Here is a 20,630-nt window from a genome sequence, read left to right on the forward strand (position 1 = left end):
ATTATTATACAGAACAAGTTCTCCAAAAGACAGGAGAATGAATCCGGTTTACAGCTTTTATTTGTGTCCGTCAGCTCGAATGGTTTTCAAACTCAACCAATGAATGAAACTTAGCATACTCACTAGTAACAGAGTAAAATGTAAGTCTTAATTATATATATATATATATATATATATATATATATATATATATATATATATATATATATATATATATATATATATATATATAGCCTATATATAATGTGTGTGTATCTTACTGTACATCATTGGGTTCAATAAATGCAGGGGAAACGTGTGGAATAGCCTCCCCAAACGACTGTGGATAACGATATCACAAAGTTGATACCATTTCAAAATACAAACACTGTCTTCCATGGATCACAATTCACCTGGGACTGTTAGCGCTGCTTTCATCGCCAGGTTTACAGAACCCAGACCCTTGGTTAAAAAGCTATTCACTCGCTCTGCCCGTTTCATATTCTGAAACGGGGGTCTACTTCAGCAACCTAATGGTGGTAAGCGTGTCTAAAAAGTGAGGTGTCCCACACCGGAAACATCTTACCCGCAAGGCCCTGCTTTGTAGATGCGCCGAAAAGACGCTATACGTTGCTGGCTTTGCCTGCCAACGCTTTTATGAACACTTTGAGATTTCAAAAACAGTGTGGGATAACTGCATGTGAACGGCACGTCTTTCATAGCAGAGAAAGTATACATTTCAGACAGCTTAAAAATCTAACGTCCAACCATCTGTTCCATACAATAAAGATTGTACCAATATGCTACCCCCAAACTGTGTGCATAAAATTATTATTATTATTATTATTATTATTATTATTATTATTATTATTATTATTATTATTATTATTATTATTATTATTAGAAGCACGTTTCTTTAGCATACCCGTTGCTCGTTTACCTTACTTTTCCATTAATATTAATCTTATTCTGAAGATATTTTGTATATGAATAATTCAGTAGGAACTTAGCCTAAGTTATGTAAAGACAACATATTACACATGTGTGTCAGTTCTACAAACACAATTACACAAATTTTAAAGCTATGTTTTTGTTTATTTAATTGTTTGTATGAAAAACACAACCGCCCAGTTGAATCTGGGCCAAAAAATAAAACAATTAAAATAAACTTTAAAATAGAAAACATAAAATCAAAAGCCATCAATCAGTACTTTGAAACGTCTTTATCATAAACTGACCCATAAACTTACCTCAAACCAATACATTGACAAAGATATAATAGAACCACATGTAAATAAACACAATCAGGTTTTAAATAATAGCGTCTGTTTTAATTGATTTTTTGTTAGGAAACAAACCTGACAGGAAAATCAGTAGCTAATGGCATCTGCCGAAACAGCAACACAAAGAAAGCTTTATAGGCTTTAATAGCAGAGATAGTGGTAAGAGAAGTACACATTAACCAGGAGGGGTTATCTTGTAAAATTAACAATCATGCAACGTGATCCTCAAAGAAGATGAAGGGGACTGAAACCACAATTAAAATAACTAAAAGAATACCGTATTTTACCGTAAATTTACATTAAAACTGGCATGGTTTATCAGTTTTATAAAATGTTATTTTAATTACGGTAAAAGTTGTTGAATCACAGCGTAAAATACTTTAACAAAATTATGTACCTTTAATAATACAGACATAAACATGATAATCTACAAATACAGTGTTAATAGGTCGATATTACGGTATTTCTTTTTACAGTGGCGCTGCTTGCATGGGAACAAACTCTAAAAATCAAACAAAACAGGCTACAGCAGCTTGACACTTTGTTTTGCGACTAAACGATGACTGGGGCAGATTAAAATACATGCAATGTAATACAGCAATAATTCTAATATATATATATATATATATATATATATATATATATATATATATATATATATATATATATATATATATATATATATATAATTTATTTAAAATAGCCTTATATGAAGTTGATTAACTGCAATGTTATGTTCCAAAACGTCAATACATATGTTGATAGCCATTATAGTTTTGGGATTGAATAATGGAAATAATTAAATGACTTATATGACAATCGACCTGCAGCTATGCTTGCACACAGGTAGCCTATTAAACTGACACGTGTTATCATATTGTAGATTTGTCTTCCAGAGTTGTATTATATGCATTTCTATAGGTTTTCTTTTCATCTGATCAGAAATACAATCCAGAAATACATTTATTGAAACCCACCAACATGATTTAGAAAACAGACTTTTTTTTTTAAACTAACTTTCTTGGTCTATTTTTTGTTTTACTGTAAAATCAGATGTTTAAGGATTAAACACAATCGCTTGCTAGATGTTTTAAACGGTGAGGGCCCTTATTTAGCACATATGTGCGCAGCCGCTATCGCTAGGGCAAAAATGACTGCGTTTGCGAAGCGCTGAGATAGCGCAAAAAAACGTGATTTAGAAGTCGGGTCTCATACGTGAGCTAACCCACATCAGATAGCGCCCAGCCACATCATGCGCCACGCCAATCAAAGCAGGGGGGAGTAAGGTTATAATCAATAAGGATTCAACATTCGCTTTAAGAGGACATCCATTACGCAGAGCTGTGGTGTGTAAAACACAAGCAAGGAGGATACTGCTAACCTTCTGAGGAGTGAACTGTAGTGTTCCGCCACAGACATCCACACATCGGAATCACATTTTGAGGATTCCAAATATTCTCTCAATTACAGTACGAGCATATTTAAAGGAACGATTATACCTTCGGCAGAGGTCCTGGGGTTGAGCAGCGGTGTCAGTAGCCACCGCTTCAGTGGATACCCGTTGTCCCCTATCAACCAGCCTCTCAGACTGTCATACCGCTGAAACGCACCTGCAAATTAGCTAGAGTGTACAAGTCATGAGCAGAGCAACGATAGTTTGCATACACAATTGTGATATAGCTGTTTGCATCACAGATCACACACTACTTGCACATTGACAGAATAGGTTCTCTTACGATGTACGTAGAAGTGCCTGTTCTGTGTTGGTGCGTGTACTTTAGTGCTACAGGCAAAGAGTGTGCTCTCCGCATGTCTCCTTCCAGGTCAGCCTGAAGCAGTTGGCAGATGTCAGTGATTGTTTGTAGAGGCGAAACTGCTGCATACATTGTGTTTCAGACAGGCTCAGAAAAGACAGATGACTTCTAAATTTTGGGGAGGTCTCCTCCCCCACTCTTAGTCTGGACACCTATAAACTTTTATTTATTTATTTATTTATTTATTTATTTATTTATTTATTTATTTATTATTTAGCAGATGCCCTTATCCAGGGCGACTTACAATTGTTACAATATCATAAAGTGCACATTATAAAATATATTAATCCAGTGCGCACTCCATATTTCTTTTATTTTTCTTTTTTCTTTCCCTTTTGTTTGCTTGCTTCCCTAGTTTAAATGTAATTTGCGCACAGTTTGACCTTTTTTTCACATGTCTACTGAAACGCAAAAGCTAACGCCGTTGATGGTTTGTTAAATCGCTACATTTGTATTGAAATGAGGACACTCCCCAAGTTCAGCCCAGGTCAAGCACTGACCCTAACTTGCAGCGTGGGCACAAAAACACGTGTTGTTAAATCACATAGGTAGACAAAGTCTGTTTGCTCATACGTTTGCTCAAAAGTGTTTTGCGATTGTCTTAGGGGTTTGCAAACGTTGCTAAATAAGGCCCCGAGTGTTTAACATGGTATGTGTGTGTGTGTGTGTGTGTGTGTGTGTGTGTGTGTGTGTGTGTGTGCGTGTGCATGTGCGTGATTGCGTTTGTTTGCGTGTGTGTGCAAACTAAGCATATTCTGATATAATTAAAATAAACATCGAGATGTGTTTACGGTTATTTAAGTTTAAACATTTATCTCCACAATATTTTCACATGTATTTACTATTGTATACCACGAACACGTGATTTATTATTATTATTATTATTATTATTATTATTATTATTATTATTATTATTATTATTATTATTATTCATAATAATAATAATAATAATAATAATAATAATAATAATAATAATAATAATAATAATAATAATAATAATAATATCTCAATAGAAATAAAAGTGAGTCTAGAACAGTTAGTGTTATTAATCGAGCTTAGTAAATGAAATGAGGTATTCAAGGTATGCCTCTGCAACAATTATTGTTAGAAAGAACATGCTTGAATTGTCCTAGTGAAAAATACGTTTGTGGCACATTTACCAAGGAAACAAAAAAAATGTTTTCAAACAAGGTACAGCGATATAATAGTGTGGTTCTCAGCTCTAAAAATAATTATTTATAGAGACCCAACAAAATGTTGATTTGAGTGAAACCCCAAGGGTTCTAGATGGAGGTATCTAAAGACCTGCCGCATTGTGGGTTATGCAGAGGCACGCGCTGTGTATTCCTCTCACGTCTGAAACAGCACGCAGGACGTCCGCAGGAACGCTCTTTTACAAGACATAGAGGGAATCCCATTCGTGAAAGAGGTGGCGCTTTATTGCTGCACTAAGATTTCTTCAAAAACTACGATTCCGTGCTTGAGTGTCTTTTGGTACTGTGACGGACTTCAGCAACATTAGTTGTCTTTCAATATACATTTGTTTAAACGTTTCATGTATTGGAAGCACTCGAGAAACTTATTCTACCGAGACCATTTTGCAGACCAGACTCTATTCATTAAAACAAATGAAAGAAATAAAGAACAAAAAACAATCAGACATTCCTGGCAGTTTCACAATCCTTCTTTGCAAGACGATACTTTCACCAGAGTTTAGGGAATGCGTTTTGAATTGGTTTATGTATGTTGTTGCTCGCACAGATCTGTTCAAAATAACGTGCAATATGTGCAATTATGTAAAGGCCACAGGAATGTGTGTATTTTGTGAAGTCTATAATGAATGCTCTTTCAGGAAATAAAAAATTAAAGAGGAATTAAGTGTCCCCATACTTATGACCCATAGTGAACTGCATCCCCTTGTTTCGGCTCCAGAGAATATAATACATTTCCACGCCTCATTAGGCAGCGAACAAACTCTGCATTTTCAAGAGACTCAAACGAAGGTACAGATTACAATAACATTTAACAACAGATGCGCACGAAGTCACCATATGTCATGATGTCAGATCAAGCGATGGAATGGATAATATCACTCCGCCTAGCTGTCAATTATTATTATTATTATTATTATTATTATTATTATTATTATTATTATTATTATTATTATTATTATTATTATTAAGTAGTAGTTATATTTAACGTTTAATGTAACAGCAAAGTAAACCTGTCACAAATGACATGGTTGAGAAGCCAAGCGTCTCAGGATGTACCATATTTAGAGGGAAACCAAAAGAGCAAACTGGTGAGCGAACACGTGACAATCTCTATTCAACGTTTACAGTCATCAAATTGGGTTTGTGAGTTGACAGTGGAAGTACACAAAAAGCACCACTCGTCTATCGGAAACAAGTTTAACAGATATTAAATAACTATAGATATAGGTGATCATTTTTCATGAATGGGCTGAAATTCGTCACATTCTGATTTGCAAAATGTTGTAAGAGCACATGGCTTCTACACTGTAAAACCAAAGAACGTGTGACGCTTTTACTATCTAAATGGAACGTTCTATTCCTAAACAGCAGTGTGTATACGTAATTAGGTGTAACGCTGGTGTTTAGTCATTTGGAACTCTAAATAATTGTTAAACAATATGTGTTTGATCTGTGTCGTTTTTGCTTTATATTTTAAACACCAGCCCTCTTATAAACGCGTACAAATGTTTAAAAAGTGTTACAAATCATAAACACGTCCAAGAGTTTACAAAATAAACACCACAAGGTGTTTAAATCCTTAACACATTTAGAATTATAAACGTAGTGAAGTGTTTGAAAAGTGTTACAAACACTCGGTCTTACAGTGTAGATGGCGAACACACTTGCAATCACGGTGAGAGTCGACCCGCTTAGTGGAATCTCGGCTAATAACCTGCTAAAGGGTGGTTGAACCAAATCTGGCGTAATCAATCATTTTTAATTGGCCTTTTCTTAAACACAAGTGTATTTTGGAAGTATTTAAACTCAACCCATGTGACAGAGTGTGTTCTACGACATTCCTTTAGTTATTGTGTTGCAAATCACGTTGCGTTTAAAAACAATCAAACATCTATATTCTAGTTTTTTTTTCGGTTTTTTTCTGATACACGTATTAAACTTCCACTAAATTGTTTTGTTTACATATATCGACCTCTTTAGCAAAAGTGTAGGAATTCATATTTGTTAATTCCCATTGAAGAACGCAAGAACGCTATTCTAATTTTAATGCATTGTGTAAAAAATAAAATCCGTGTAAATTAGATTTGCTTGGTGTTTCATTAAACACAGAATTCCAGCAAAAACTCGTGGTTCAAAAAGCACAACACCACTTTCTATGGTTCTACTTAAGTTGCTAATTCTGAGTTGTACATAAAAAAAAAGAAAAAAAAACTCGGTGATCTGCCACGTGTTGCTATGGCTGGGTAACGTGTAGGCTTAAAGCAAATCCGTGAAAGAAGACTAAGAGAGACGAGAAAAGAGGGAGCTTGATTTGTTGCTTGCACTCCTAGTTTTTTCTTTTGTTCAAAACACCGATCTGCCAAGTAATCAAAATAATCATATCTTGTTACACCTGTATTCATCGTCTTCTTTAGCATCGGCTGCTGAAGTTAAGTGTGGCATATCTGTTATCGCCACTTATTCATATGAGTAATATTCAAAGTATGCCAGATTTTATTACATTTTTGCAGTGTTCGTGTTGAATTATTGCACATCGTTTTTTTGTATTTGTTGTTTTTTTATTTTATTTTTTTTAAAAGCCCTCTAGGAACAGACCAAGAAATATCAGTTTGTTCTGAATAGTGTTTTTGTCTCGTTGTAAACCGCTACATTTATATTATTCCACCCAGAAAACGAAGCTTCCCAACAGATTCCTAACAAGTCATATTTAAAAGGACTCTTCTTTTGAATTGTTCATATTTGATTAGAACATTGACTTCAATCGTAGCCTGTGTTTATCCCGAAGATTATAAAGCGACAGGTTCGTTTAATTTAAGGTAAATGTTGGTCTCCAATTCGACAAACTTCTTCTAAACATATGCAATTACCTTGAAACCACATATCTTACTTGTTAACAATGTAAAATAAAAAGCAAGAAAGAAAGAAAGAAAGAAAGAAAGAAAGAACACTCGAATTCCTTGTCTGAGTAAATTATTATTATTATTATTATTATTATTATTATTATTATTATTATTATTATTAATAGTAGTAGTAGTAGTAGTAGTAGTAGTAGTAGTAGTAGTAGTAGTAGTAGTAGTAGTCGTAGTAGTTTTGATTTACATGGTGTATTATAGCTACCCCATTATTGAGATTTTTGGGGGGTTATAATGATAATGGCAATTAATATGTTATTGTTAATCTGAGTTTAATTAAGATGGATAGTAGGACACACGTTGTTACAAAACATACCGGCCATGATGTAACAGAATGACAAAGAAAAGAAGACGTTTTCAGGTCTCGACCTTGGTTATAGGCTATACAGCTATAGAGCTATGGCCAAACGTTTTGCATAACCTAGAATTTGAGACATAATAAATATATATGAACATAATTTAGATATGTTATTTAACATCATGTAATTCATTATGTAATTCAATATGTTAACGTAACAATATTCAACATGTGTCATTCGACCTAATGAAGCAAAATATGTTAATTATATAGTGTGGTGCAGAACGATTGGCTACAGCTGTAGAAACTGTGGGGTAGGTCATATACCTGGCTTAAACTAGCTGCTTCGAAAGTGATGTGCTTGTATTTACTAATCGTGTTGTTAATGTATGAAACGTCATGTTAAAATGCAAAGCAATGATACTCGATGTAAATCACTGAAGTTTGTGTGAACTTCAACCTCGGTTTATTTGTGTTGTGAGCGTGGCGGTCTTGTTTGTGTTCTATTCTCTGACGAGTGTTTGTGCAGAGCGAGCCTGTTTGTGTGCTTGACTGAAGGCAGGACACGCAACACGCCTGGTAAAACTAAATAGGTGACGAGGGAAGACAAACACAGTCGAGAAAACATACATTGTAAAAGGCATATAAGAGGTAACACAACACGTTCTATAGATTACTGTCCATATCAGATACAATAACAGGTGGAGAACATTTCGATCCACAGGTACTGGTACATTAACTATATAATAATAATAATAATAATAATAATAATAATAATAATAATAATAATAATAATACCGTAGTTACCATTTATTGATATTTACTACAGTTCTGGTCAAACGTTTTGCATCACCCTAGAATTAATTAATTTTGCTTTATAAAGTCAAATGAAACCTGCTGAATAATGTTATATTAACATATTAAATTACATACTGCTTAGTAGTTTTCTATGTATTTAACGAAAACTGACACAAATTGAACAAAAATGAGACATTCTGAAATCTAACATTGCGGTTGACGTTTGCGATATAATTATGTAGTTTCTTTGATTACACGATGTTAAATAAAATATCGAATATATATATATATATATATATATATATATATATATATATATATATATATATATATATATATATATATATATATATATATATGTATATGTGTGTGTGTGGGTGTGTGTGTGTAATTACATATATATTTTTAAATTATGTCTCAACCCTAAAATTATAGGTGATGCAAAACTTTTCGCCATAGCTGTACATGCACTTGACCAATTATGTGAATAGACCTGCAAACATATATTATTTAACTGTAGCTGTATTTTGATGTGTATGCGAACATTTGTAAGTATATATATATATATATATATATATATATATATATATATATATATATATATATATATATATATGACAAAAATAGAAGAACATTTTGGTCCGATAATAGCAAACACACACACACACACACACACACACACACACACACACACACACACACACACACACACACACACACACACACACTTATTTCTGGGCACATGACATCACTTTAAACAAGTTGTTATTCTAAAGCTTATAACGAGGTATTTCTTCATTAATGATTTTACATTAGGAACAAGTTCTGATTAATAGCATGTCATAAGGCGCCAATGAGGGGGTTCATGTAAGCTGCATGATCTTAAATACTTAAACACTGGAGAATAAGCAGGAGCTAAAATGGGAAAGGGGGGTGGTCTAAAGGATTTAAAAATATATAAATATATATATAGTATATTATCTTCACAGCGGCTCCCTTTGACTCGTAAGCTCTTGTGATTTAAGATGCAGTGCTGTTGCTGCACTGAGAAACATGTGCTTCATATCTGTTCAAGACTGTCACAAATAAACAATATCTGGTCACAAACCTTTCGTAAGGAATGCGAGGTACTTCAAAAGTGCAAGAAAAGTGGATTGTTTCATTACACGAAGTTTAATATAGTTTAGTATTATTTATTTAATTGACTTTATAAAAAAAAACACTATAGTATAACACTTTAATGGTAGTACTTGTTCTCATGTATGTAAACTGCATAAACGCCATGTTGGCTTTCTTTACATTGATTAGTGGCTACATCCAAGAGAGAAATACGTTTATTTCTATACAGGTGGACATATATACAATACACACTCGTTGCCTATTGTCATACATACATTTGCTCTTAACTGTTTGAAAAGTTGCAGGTGACATAAATAGACAAAGGATACTAGTTGTGCTATGCTTTTCAACACAGGCTAAATGTCCTTGCCCGTCTAGTATGTGCTTATCAGATAATATTCAGCATTGTTCCGGAAAGTGACTGGAACTCGGTCTTTCTGAAGTAAAATCAAATGCCACTAACCTATTAAAGCACAATACGCGTGTGCTCATTGTTCTGTGCTTGTGCTCATCTACACGGAGCTCAGTTCTGCCACTTCTCCACATTGTCAGCGGTCCTTTTATGAAAGCCTCGCTGTATCACACAGACAGAGGCTGGACGAACCCGATGCCGAGCGCATGCCTTTCTGTCAGTGGAACTCGCCGTCTACATGGCGCGAGCAAAGAAACAAAGGGAAATAAAAGCTATACATTCTCGACCGGATAAAAATGGAAGGACAGCTTTTTGACTTGGGGCGGGGGACGGCGGTTATACACATAACTTTTTATTTACCCGCTTATGGACTGCAACATAGAAAGACATAGATTTAGGTGGGGGCATAGTTTCATTTATTTACACGGGCACATTTTTTTATAGCGGTGGTAGCGCAGAAGAGACCATTTAACTTGTAGTGTAGTACGAACCGTATACAATCCAATACGTCTTAGTTCTATAATCTTTACAAAAAAAAAAAATAAAAAAAATAATAATAATAATAAATAAATAGGCCATTACAAATGTATTGGAGGTCCACTTACCGACATTCTACTCATGAGAGATTTTACCAGAAGCGTCTCATTCCTTGTTCACTATCTTTTTTTAGACGTGGTCAGCCCTTGTCTCTGTTTTTGTTGTTGTTGTTTTTTTTATCCAATTTTTCCTATACTGGAAGTAGAATGTAGGTGTTCTCGAGGTGGCAGGACGTCACATGCATTTCACAGCGCATACTGTATCTCGCGGCTAGCTCTTGAGTTCGGGGTTGCCCCGGGCGGCTCGATTATTAGTTTATCTTGGCATGGGTTGGTTGGGTTACATTTTTATCATTGCAAATAATTGGTTCCCAGACTTCAATGTGTGAACCACGAGGTTATCATGAACTATATATAACAGAGCCCGTTTGTCACGGAGGTGTCTGAGTATTCATTTGACAAGTTTTCAGCTTACAATGAATAATAAAATACAATGAATAAGCAGGGCAGTTCACATTTAGAACAATACATGTATGGAATGGAGAAATAAGAAGTGCGCAGTTAAGCATGTTTTATTTGTATGTATTAAATAGAGAATATATTGTCTTGCTCACACTACTTCACACAAGCTAAATCAATGGTCTGCATCTTACTCCAAGTTTGTTTGACGACTATTTCCTTATATTATGGGTATCGTGGTTTTAATAGCGCACCCATATGGATTAAGCCTGTTTGTTATGCACTCAACCATTACAAAAAGGCCAGTTGCGTGGTTGGTGACGTTTTTGACTTCTATAGGCGGGAAGGTTGGTGAGATAGCAAATATTACCCCGGACAGATCTTATTTTATTGGAGTATATGGCTGGAAATAGCGAGCAATGTTTAATACCATCGAGAGCCGCAGATGAATTTAAACGGGGAATGTTCTTGTATTTGCCACAGTTCCAACAGGACAATCGATTCATACATTTAAAAGGAGTGGAAAATTGGTACTGCAAAATAACACTATCGACGATCTCTCGATAAAGGTAAGACTAATAAGGTTTTTTAAAATAATAGTATACACATTCATTAAAAAAAAACAAAAAAAAAAACAACAAACACGGAGATATTCTTGGCATTACGCCTTATTTAATGGAGGTTGGTTTCTAAAACGTGATCATACAAAATCACAAAAAAACAATAATATTGATCGAACATAAGAATCATAATCATAAGAATGTTAGTCGTTTATTAAACCCCATTTAGTTTCCTATACCATTATTACATTTCCAAATCGCATCGCTCCTGTGGGGAATTAAGCATGGGATCATGGTTTGATCAAATTGAATGTCTTATGCAGTATACATATTGTAAATCCTTCCTTAGTTTAATCACACAGAAGAACGATACAGATTACTCGATACAGGTGTGGAAATATAGCATTGCGTTTAGATGTTTAAGTCGCATTAACCATATAGCCTAAAGAAAGGAAAATAAAACAGCGCCTTGTTTGAAAATAATAGGAATAATATATATGCTTGTCTGGAATACATGGAGGTATATAAATACAGCTATGTGGCTCTATCTGATATGTCTTTGTATGTATTCTGCTATATAAGGTTAACTGAACTCTTTCGTGGCAATGCTGTCACGTGAAATGTGTAAACCCATATCTTAACCATCCAGCTGATAGCTCACACAAATAAAATCGCACTTTCTTCTAACTTTTTGCAAAAGCCTTTATTGAAATGAAGGGCCGTGCTGGGGTCCTGGATGATCCAAACCATGTAATTTATTCCCTGTCTTATTAAAAAATACATCCCAATCTGTTTCTCCTCAGCGGCTACAATGAGACAGCGCGGCTGTTTACCTCGCTTTGACCTATTCAACTTTACCCTCAAAATAATACATTTTACAGACGGCAGAGCGAGGGCGCATCGAGATAAAACAAATCTCCCTGCTTTCCTGACGGCTTGATTATTTGAATATAGGAAAACCTCCAGATTTGTATACATGGTTAAAGCATTCCTGAAAGTGCCGTATTTTTCCAAGGCGTAGAATTATTCCGTTTTACCCTGCCGGTTTTGGCGACCGTCCTCTTCTTGTCTTTGAGACGTCATTTACAATACAAATGTCAGATGTAGTTAAAGTGGACATGTGCGTATTGTTGTTATACTGTTATACACGAAGCTGGCGTCGTGGTACTGAATGGAAGGACATTGTTTGCTATTTTTTTCGGGATTAAAAATATGTACTGAAGACGCGAGGGTAACGTTTCTTTGTGGCATGTAGTTGTAGGAGTACTAAGATGCATGTATGAGAGAGGGAGAGAGAGAGGGAGGGACTGGGGGTCGGTTTGAATAGAAGGCTTGGGACTGGATCACTGCGCGTTGGACATAGGCTCTCACCACTTTGAAAGCAACTAAACCTGCCTCCACATCACTTCACAGCGCTCAGATTGTATACCTTATGTTTTCTACCGATTGTGTGTGTGTGTGAGAGAGAGAGAGAGAGAGAGAGAGAGAGAGAGAGAGAGAGAGAGAGCGGAGCCTGGCACTGCTGGAGCAGTACTGTCAGACCTGGGCCCTGGCAGTAAACTTTAAAAAGACCAAAATAATGATTTTTCAAAAAAAGGCCAGAACTCAGGGAAACAGATACCACTTCACCCTAAACAACACTACACTAGAACACACCTCAGACTACACTTACCTGGGCCTGACTATCAGTGCGTCAGGGAGTTTTAACCTAGCAGTGAATGCACTAAAGGAAAAAGCCAGAAGAGCTTTCTATGCCATCAAAAGAAGATTCTATAAAATAAATATTCCTATCAAAATATGGCTAAAATTAATTGACAGTGTCATCCAGCCCATTGCGCTGTATGGTAGTGAGATATGGGGTCCACTCAGTCAACAGGACTACACTAAATGGGACAAACACCCAATCGAAACCCTGCATGCTGAACTCTACAAAAACATCCTACAGGTGCAGAGAAAAACACCAAATCATGCATGCAGGGCAGAATTAGGCCGTTACCCGACACTCATAAATATAAAGAAAAGAGCACTAAAGTTTTGGATGCACCTAAAGAAAAGTGAATCAGACTCCCTCCAGTATGAGGCCATGCAAACCCAAGAGCTCAGCCCTGAAAAGAGTCCTCTAAGCCAGCTGGCCCTGAAGCTCACTGCACTGAACCCAACTAATAATACTAAAACAAACCAGCTTCAGGTCAGCACTGCTTACCAGCCCCCAATCAGAGTCAACCAAATTATAAAACTAACCAAAAACTGCTATCTGAAACATTGGGACACAGAAACAAAATCTCAAAATAAACTGGATTGTTATCGGGCCCTAAAAAGAGATTACACTCTGGCAGAGTATCTCTCTACTGTCAGAGATACAAAGCAGAGGCAGATCCTGACCAAGTACAGGCTCAGTGACCACAGCCTGGCCATTGAGAAAGGCCGTCACCGGCAGACCTGGCTTCCTAAAGAAGAAAGGCTCTGTGGTCACTGTGAGACAGGAGAGGTCGAGACAGAGATGCACTTCCTTCTTCAATGTAAAAAATACTCAGAAAATAGACAAACTTATTTTAAAAAATTTGCAAATTCCCTCCCAAACTTCCAAAACATGTCCAACCCTGAAAAAGTCCCAATCCTCCTGGGAGAGGAGAGAAGCACAGCCCAACTAGCAGCCCAGTATGTGTCTGCGTGTCATAGACTGAGGGACACACAATGAGAGCTCTGCACAGAGACACACACACACTTATGTATATACAGTATGTATGTTGTTGTGTATGTAGGCATGTATGTATTATGTAAATGCTTATTGTCCTGATACATATTTATTGTTAGTAGTGATATGGTTTTTTTTTTTTTTTTTTTTTTTTTTTTTTTTTTTTTTTTTTTTACTGTACTTTATAAATCAGTTTGTTTATATATATGTATTCATGATGCATGGTATATATACATGTCTGTATTGTATAATTGCTTTGGCAACACCTGCTATTGTAAGTCATGCCAATAAAGCACCATTGAATTGAATTGAATTGAATTGAATTGAATTGAATTGAATTGAATTGAATTGAGAGAGAGAGGGGGGGGGAGGGAGAGGGATACTGCGATAGTGACAGCGAGAGCTAGAGCGAGCGAGAGAGAGAGAGAGAGAGAGAGAGAGCGAGAGAGAGAGAGAGAGAGAGAGAGAGAGAGAGAGAGAGAGAGAGAGAGAGAGAGAGAGAGAGAGAGAGAGAGAGAGAGAGAGAGAGAGAGAGAGATCTGCTTTTTGGGGGCAAAATAGTTATTTCCCAGTCACCACAATCACCGGACACTGGTACACGCAGAAGTAGGATCTCCCGTTCAGAACAGATAAGGGGGACCTTATCATTTTCTCAGAATCCCTGCGTCTGGCAACCTGGAAGTGTTTGTGGAGAAGCACAGTGTGGCACTGCTGGATGTATTTTTTTTAAAGGAGAAATATTCATATTCCGCCCAGGATTTATACCGTTATTTAACTATTTAACCTCGCTCTTTATTCAAGGTAAATCCATTTACAGCGCTTACGACGCACAGGCTTCCTCGCGAGCATGATCAGTGAAAGCGGTTCACAGGGGTCATTGTTATTACAATCCAACCGCAGAGAATAGCAGGGCCTACTAAACGAAATTAGAGTTATCTTATCCTTTAATTAACTTAAGTACACATGCTCAAAAATGTTTTTCATGATTCAAATACATTATTATTTTTATTATTATTATTATTATTATCATTATTATTAGTAGTAGTAGTAGTAGTAGTCTGTGTATTTATCTGCAATATATAAAATGTTTTATCTTTTGAAAACATTACTCATATATTTTATGAATCAACATAAGACCTATTTAAAAGAAACAATATTTGTTTATTATTGTGACTAACGCATGGACTCCAGTTATGCTTTGTTCCATAAATCACATGGATTTTTAATTTAACGAGAACTCGCGTATTGATCACAAGTAACGTGGTATAATGGGTATGGCTGATTTCATAGTACAGTATACATGCTGAGCAAAATGCTCAGATTCCTACACGCACACAACCCTGATTGCTTTACTTGATCAATGCAAAACTTCCATACACTGTACAGACCCAATGAGCTTTAATGCATGATTTAATGTGATTTTATGAAGCCTCCTTAGAATATGTAAAAATACATGGATTATTTAGTTATGTATTTATTAATTAATTTACTAAGCGCTCAGTATACGGATTGGCATGGTCTTTGAGATTGTGATTATTGAAGTCGAAAGATTTTTTAATGACTTTTATGGCAGTATATAGTTACAGCAAATGCCTAAACAAAATTTAATTTAAATAAGGATACATGTTTGACAATCTAAAAATGTAAATGTTAATCAAATATGTTATTATAACATTGCCTGTGGTTCCTTAGTTGTTATATGCTTTTGTTGTATATGCTTTTCAGTGTAACTATATGAACTTATTTTCATAACCTTATGTCCTATTGTTTTGGACATTTTAGCTTCAAAAAAATAGGCAGAGGCCTATGGAGCAGCCAAGCAAAGACACAGGTACATAGAGTAAGCAATGGTAAATAATGATAAAACGCAGCCAATGCTTATAAAACTAGGGGAAAACGGCAAATTAAAAAGAAAAAAAAGAAAACTCCGTATTTCTCATGGCAAACTTTTAGCATGGACGACCTCTTTATTTTAATACCAGTGTGTGCCAGCTTTGTTTTTACTTCAGCTTTAAAACTGAGCTCACTTACCATGTTTTATTTTACTAAGCACTCAGAGAAACCAAATTCGGATATATGATTAAACTCAAGGTGTACATTATTAATATAGCCTGCATGGCGACACTATTACAACATCATGACTAGTATTGTTTTGTATAATAATACTGTAATCTGTTGTATTATTAACATTTAATATAGGCCTACTCGGTTATACTTGAAGTCCTATATTTCAAACAGTCCGTGTAACCTTTTTTATTTTTTTATTATTATTTATTTTGAAAAATACATGTAATAAATGTAACGCTTGCAGATTGTGTTAATATCGTTTTATGAAGTATAAAGAAAGTATTGGGACATTTGAGTTTGCTTAAAACAGAAACAGTGAATATTCAGTTGAAAGATCACTGAAAGACGCTGTGTTTTTTGCGGCCTGTTTGTGCTTATATTGTAGCCTTACACAGTTGCAACAGATAATGCATACTTTTGAGCAACATATTTAGGGCCTTTTTGAAAATACATTTTGCACTTTCAGTATAGGAAGACATTGAAACGGTCAGAGAATGCGGTCCACAATTGTTGTTATGCATACCAATACATTGCAAATAGTAATTTCAACAAATACATAGATCAATACATAGATAAATAAATGTCAGAAATAATACAGCTTCGTTTGGGGGAGGGGGAGGGGCCAGGAGAACAGCAAAGAGGTTATTATGGGGAATCTGGTGCAATACATTTGAATTGGGCAGCAGTGTGCAGTAGTGGTTAGGGTTTTGGACTCTTGACCGGAGGGTTGTGGGTTCAATCCCAGGTGGGGGACACTGCTGCTGTACCCTTAAGCAAGGTACTTTACCTAGATTGCTCTAGTAAAAACCCAACTGTATAAATGGGTAATTGTATGTAAAAATAATGTGATATCTTGTAACAATTGTAAGTCACCCTGGATAAGGGCGTCTGCTAAGAAATAAATAATAATATTTTGTTATTCGGGTATATAACACGTTTTTGAAACTAGGGTGTAGAACATTGTTTATAAACAGTTATAATAAAAACCTCCAGAGTTAGTTACTTACACATGTCTTTGGATTTAGACCACATGTGAGTCTGTATTAAATCATATTGAGGGGAGAGCCATTGCCATACCTCGTGCACTCGCATTTTCATTGATTACTATTATTATATTTAATCAGTTTAAGATTCAGGGTTATATTTCTTCTGTATACAACTTAAACATTGTTCGATGTTTATTCATTCATGCATCAGTTTAACTAATGTTTAAAATACACGCGCTCTGATTAATGCGGTATTGTATAGGAAGTTGTTGAAACCCTTCCTACCAAAAACTGATTCATTTTCAAGAATATATCTTTTTAATAATAGCTTTAATGTGCATATTCAACAAAGTCAGTAAATGAGTAAGAAATGATAATTTTAAAAGCATTACAGCAGAAATGGAACGTGTATTTATGTATTTATTTGTATGAATGTATCTATATTTTTTATATTTAATTCATCAAGGGAAAAACAGTTACTTAATGGCCAGTGGCCTGCTACTACAGAAGCAAATCACTTTTTTTCCGGTTGCTTTGTTTTTTGTTTTTTTGTTTTTGTTTTTGTTTTTTAAGCTTGCATTGTAGATTGTTTTATTTTCTTTATTAGACTACCCAGAAGTCTAGAATATTTGGGTCAAATCGAATGTATCTTTCTTTTCGATTAAGCAGAGACTGACATTAATAATGTCGCCTGAACGGGTGCGTAGGTTCCCAGCACGTTTTATATTACATGACACTCGTCCACTGGAACGTTATTTTATTTTTGTAGCCTATTCACAAAGCCCAGGTTCCAGTATCAGTGCTGTGCCGCTGCTGTAAATGTTAAGGATTTTGGTTGTTTCCACAGCGGACTCAGCTGCAAGGCTCGTCATGGCGGATACCGAGGAAGGCTTTGGGCTCCCAAGTACCCCGAGTGACTCAGATTCAAAGGAGCTGCAGGCTGAAAACAAACAAGAGAGCCAGATCGGAGTCTCCAGCAAATCTCCCTCTCCCCAGACAACATACACCCAACAGGTGAGCAGCACTCGCCGGGTTTATAACTGAGAGCAGCGTGTATTATATAGAGATTCTTTGCGATGCACTGCCTAAAACACTGTACTATCCCAGTGGGAGGTGAGTGTCCTGGAATCTGGGGAATCTGGTGCAATGCATTTGAATTCAATTAACCGATGTGTTCTTTCACTTTACTGTCAGAGGTGTAATGTGTTATTCTCCCCAGCATGATTCCTGTACATTGTTGCATGCGGTATACACATTCATGCTCATTATAAAATGCTGGTATCTATAACCCTGGACAAAAAACAAACAAACAAACAACAAAAAAACTTTATTATTCGGTCAGTTAAAAATATAAATATAAATGTATTTTTTGTCCTATCCAAAAAATAAATAAATAAATAAATAAATAAAAGATATATTAAGATAACTTGGAGGTTTTTGCCTATTCATTGGTTATTTGAAAATTCGTATAATGTGAATTCAGTTTCTTTTGAGCTTCATTTACATTATAGAAATTGTTCGGATCAGCTACCATTGCTGCTTGTAAAAGCCTCAAAAACGACCTCACTTAACCAGGAAAAAGTCCGTTTGGAATGCAAATGGTTTTGTGGCAGGAGTAATATATTATTTTCAGCGTGTGGAAAGTGATGCTCCATTAATAAATGTATTAAAGGAACCTACACAAGCAAATGTATTGAAGAAATAATGTGATTTCATAGGCCCAAAATACTTTCTGCCGTGGTAAAGACATGCATGGTCTAAAAAATGATGAATTGTGTCTACAGTGTGTGCACAGAGTGCGTGCATAGAGTATCACAAAAATAACAGGGTTTTTTCTTTTGGTTTGAGGGACCGACTGAAGTAATTGGGGTAGTTAATAAAGCCGATACCTTTATCATGACATAAACGGTCAATTTATACAGAAGTGTAACGTTATGCACATACTTCTTTATATATTGTTTGTTTTATAGCAATATAATTAATAATACATTGAGTACGATTGTCCGGTTATTGTCGAAGTTAATAGTAAATTATTATTATTATTATTATTATTATTATTATTATTATTATTATTATTATTAGTAGTAGTAGTAGTAGTAGTAGTAGTAGTAGTAGTAGTAGTAGTAGTTTCATTAAATACAGTTTAATCTAAAAGATCATTTTTCTACTTAGCAAAGGTTAAAAATTGTGGTCCTGTTATTTTAATATATTTAGTTGGTTTACATGCTTTGCACATATCGGATTGATGCACGAACATGTTATACTGAAACAAAAGTACTATTAATAAATACGTTTGCTGTGGAGTATTGTTAGTCAAGTTATCAATGGAACTGCATGCTGATGAATAATTTGAATGAAAGAACTTGGTACTCGTTACAATCAAACTCGGCTGAATGCTGTTCTTGCTTAAACTACTGGTTAGTTAGTTACTATACTCTAAGAGATGGGACGTACGCTTAAAATAAAAGTAAAGAAGAAATGCATGCATGCATGCATGCATGTATGTATGTATGTATGTATGTATGTATGTATGTATGTATGTATGTATGTATGTATGTATGTATGTATGTATGTATGTATGTATGTTTTACACATACACAACTGCATTTGCTATGTAGAATTTAACGTTTCTTTAATGCTACATAAACACATACAACATATTTACATACATACAGTCAATCAATCGATAAATGTGATGGTAGCCTACCGCCGTAAATTACAAAGAGGGGGTTGAAAATGGATGCCTTCGGGTTTTAATGTTGTTATGCATATTTATTAACATAATAACAACAGTAATACTGTATTCCAGGGAATGGAAGGAATCAAAGTTTACTTACACGAACGAGAGCTGTGGGTAAAATTCGATGACGTTGGGACAGAGATGATTATAACCAAGGCGGGAAGGTAGGTCCTGTTCAACATGCACACGCTGAATTGTACAGGAATTGCATAGGAAGCTCAATGCTAATGGCGAGTTAATCCAGTGGTTGAAATCATGTATCGAGCCCTACATAATAATAATAATAATAATAATAATAATAATAATAATAATAATAATAATAATAATAATAATAATAATAATAGTCTAGAATGTATTTGAAGTTGTGTGCGGGATTTTAATTCTCTCCAATAATACCAAAGATAACATTATATTAAAATGACAGGCTAAAAGAATTGAATCTATTCAGTCTTGAACAAAGAAGACTACGCGGCGATCTGATTCAAACATTCAAAATCCTTAAAGGTATAGACAATGTCAACCCGGGGGACTTCTTTGACTTGAAAAAAAAAAAGGACCAGGGGTCATAAATGGAGATTAGATAAAGGGGCATTCAGAACAGAAAATAGGAGGCACTTTTTTACACAGAGAATTGTGATGGTCTGGAACCAACTCCCCAGTAATGTTGTTGAAGCTGACACCCTGGGATCCTTCAAGAAGCTGCTTGATGAGATTCTGGGATCAATAAGCTACTAACAACCAAACGAGCAAGATGGGCT

General features: G+C 35.3%; 1 protein-coding gene across 2 annotated transcripts in view; it reads left to right on the plus strand.

Annotated features, from left to right (window-relative positions):
• The first annotated feature begins 11,276 nt into the window (after positions 1-11,276).
• LOC117973349 (T-box transcription factor TBX5-like) overlaps positions 11,277-20,630 on the plus strand; it is a 40,496-nt gene continuing 31,142 nt past the window's right edge. The window contains exons 1-3 of one of the 2 annotated variants that reach the window (XM_059033357.1): positions 11,277-11,393; positions 17,980-18,146; positions 19,942-20,036. In XM_059033357.1, the coding sequence (XP_058889340.1) occupies positions 18,003-18,146; positions 19,942-20,036 (239 nt within the window). In that variant the 5' untranslated portion in view covers positions 11,277-11,393; positions 17,980-18,002. Of the gene's footprint in view, positions 11,394-14,504; positions 14,881-17,979; positions 18,147-19,941; positions 20,037-20,630 lie in introns of those variants that run through there. The other variant, XM_059033356.1, reaches the window with a different exon arrangement.

Source organism: Acipenser ruthenus, chromosome 11 (genome assembly GCF_902713425.1).
Source record: "Acipenser ruthenus chromosome 11, fAciRut3.2 maternal haplotype, whole genome shotgun sequence".
Classification (NCBI taxonomy): Eukaryota; Metazoa; Chordata; class Actinopteri; order Acipenseriformes; family Acipenseridae; genus Acipenser; species Acipenser ruthenus.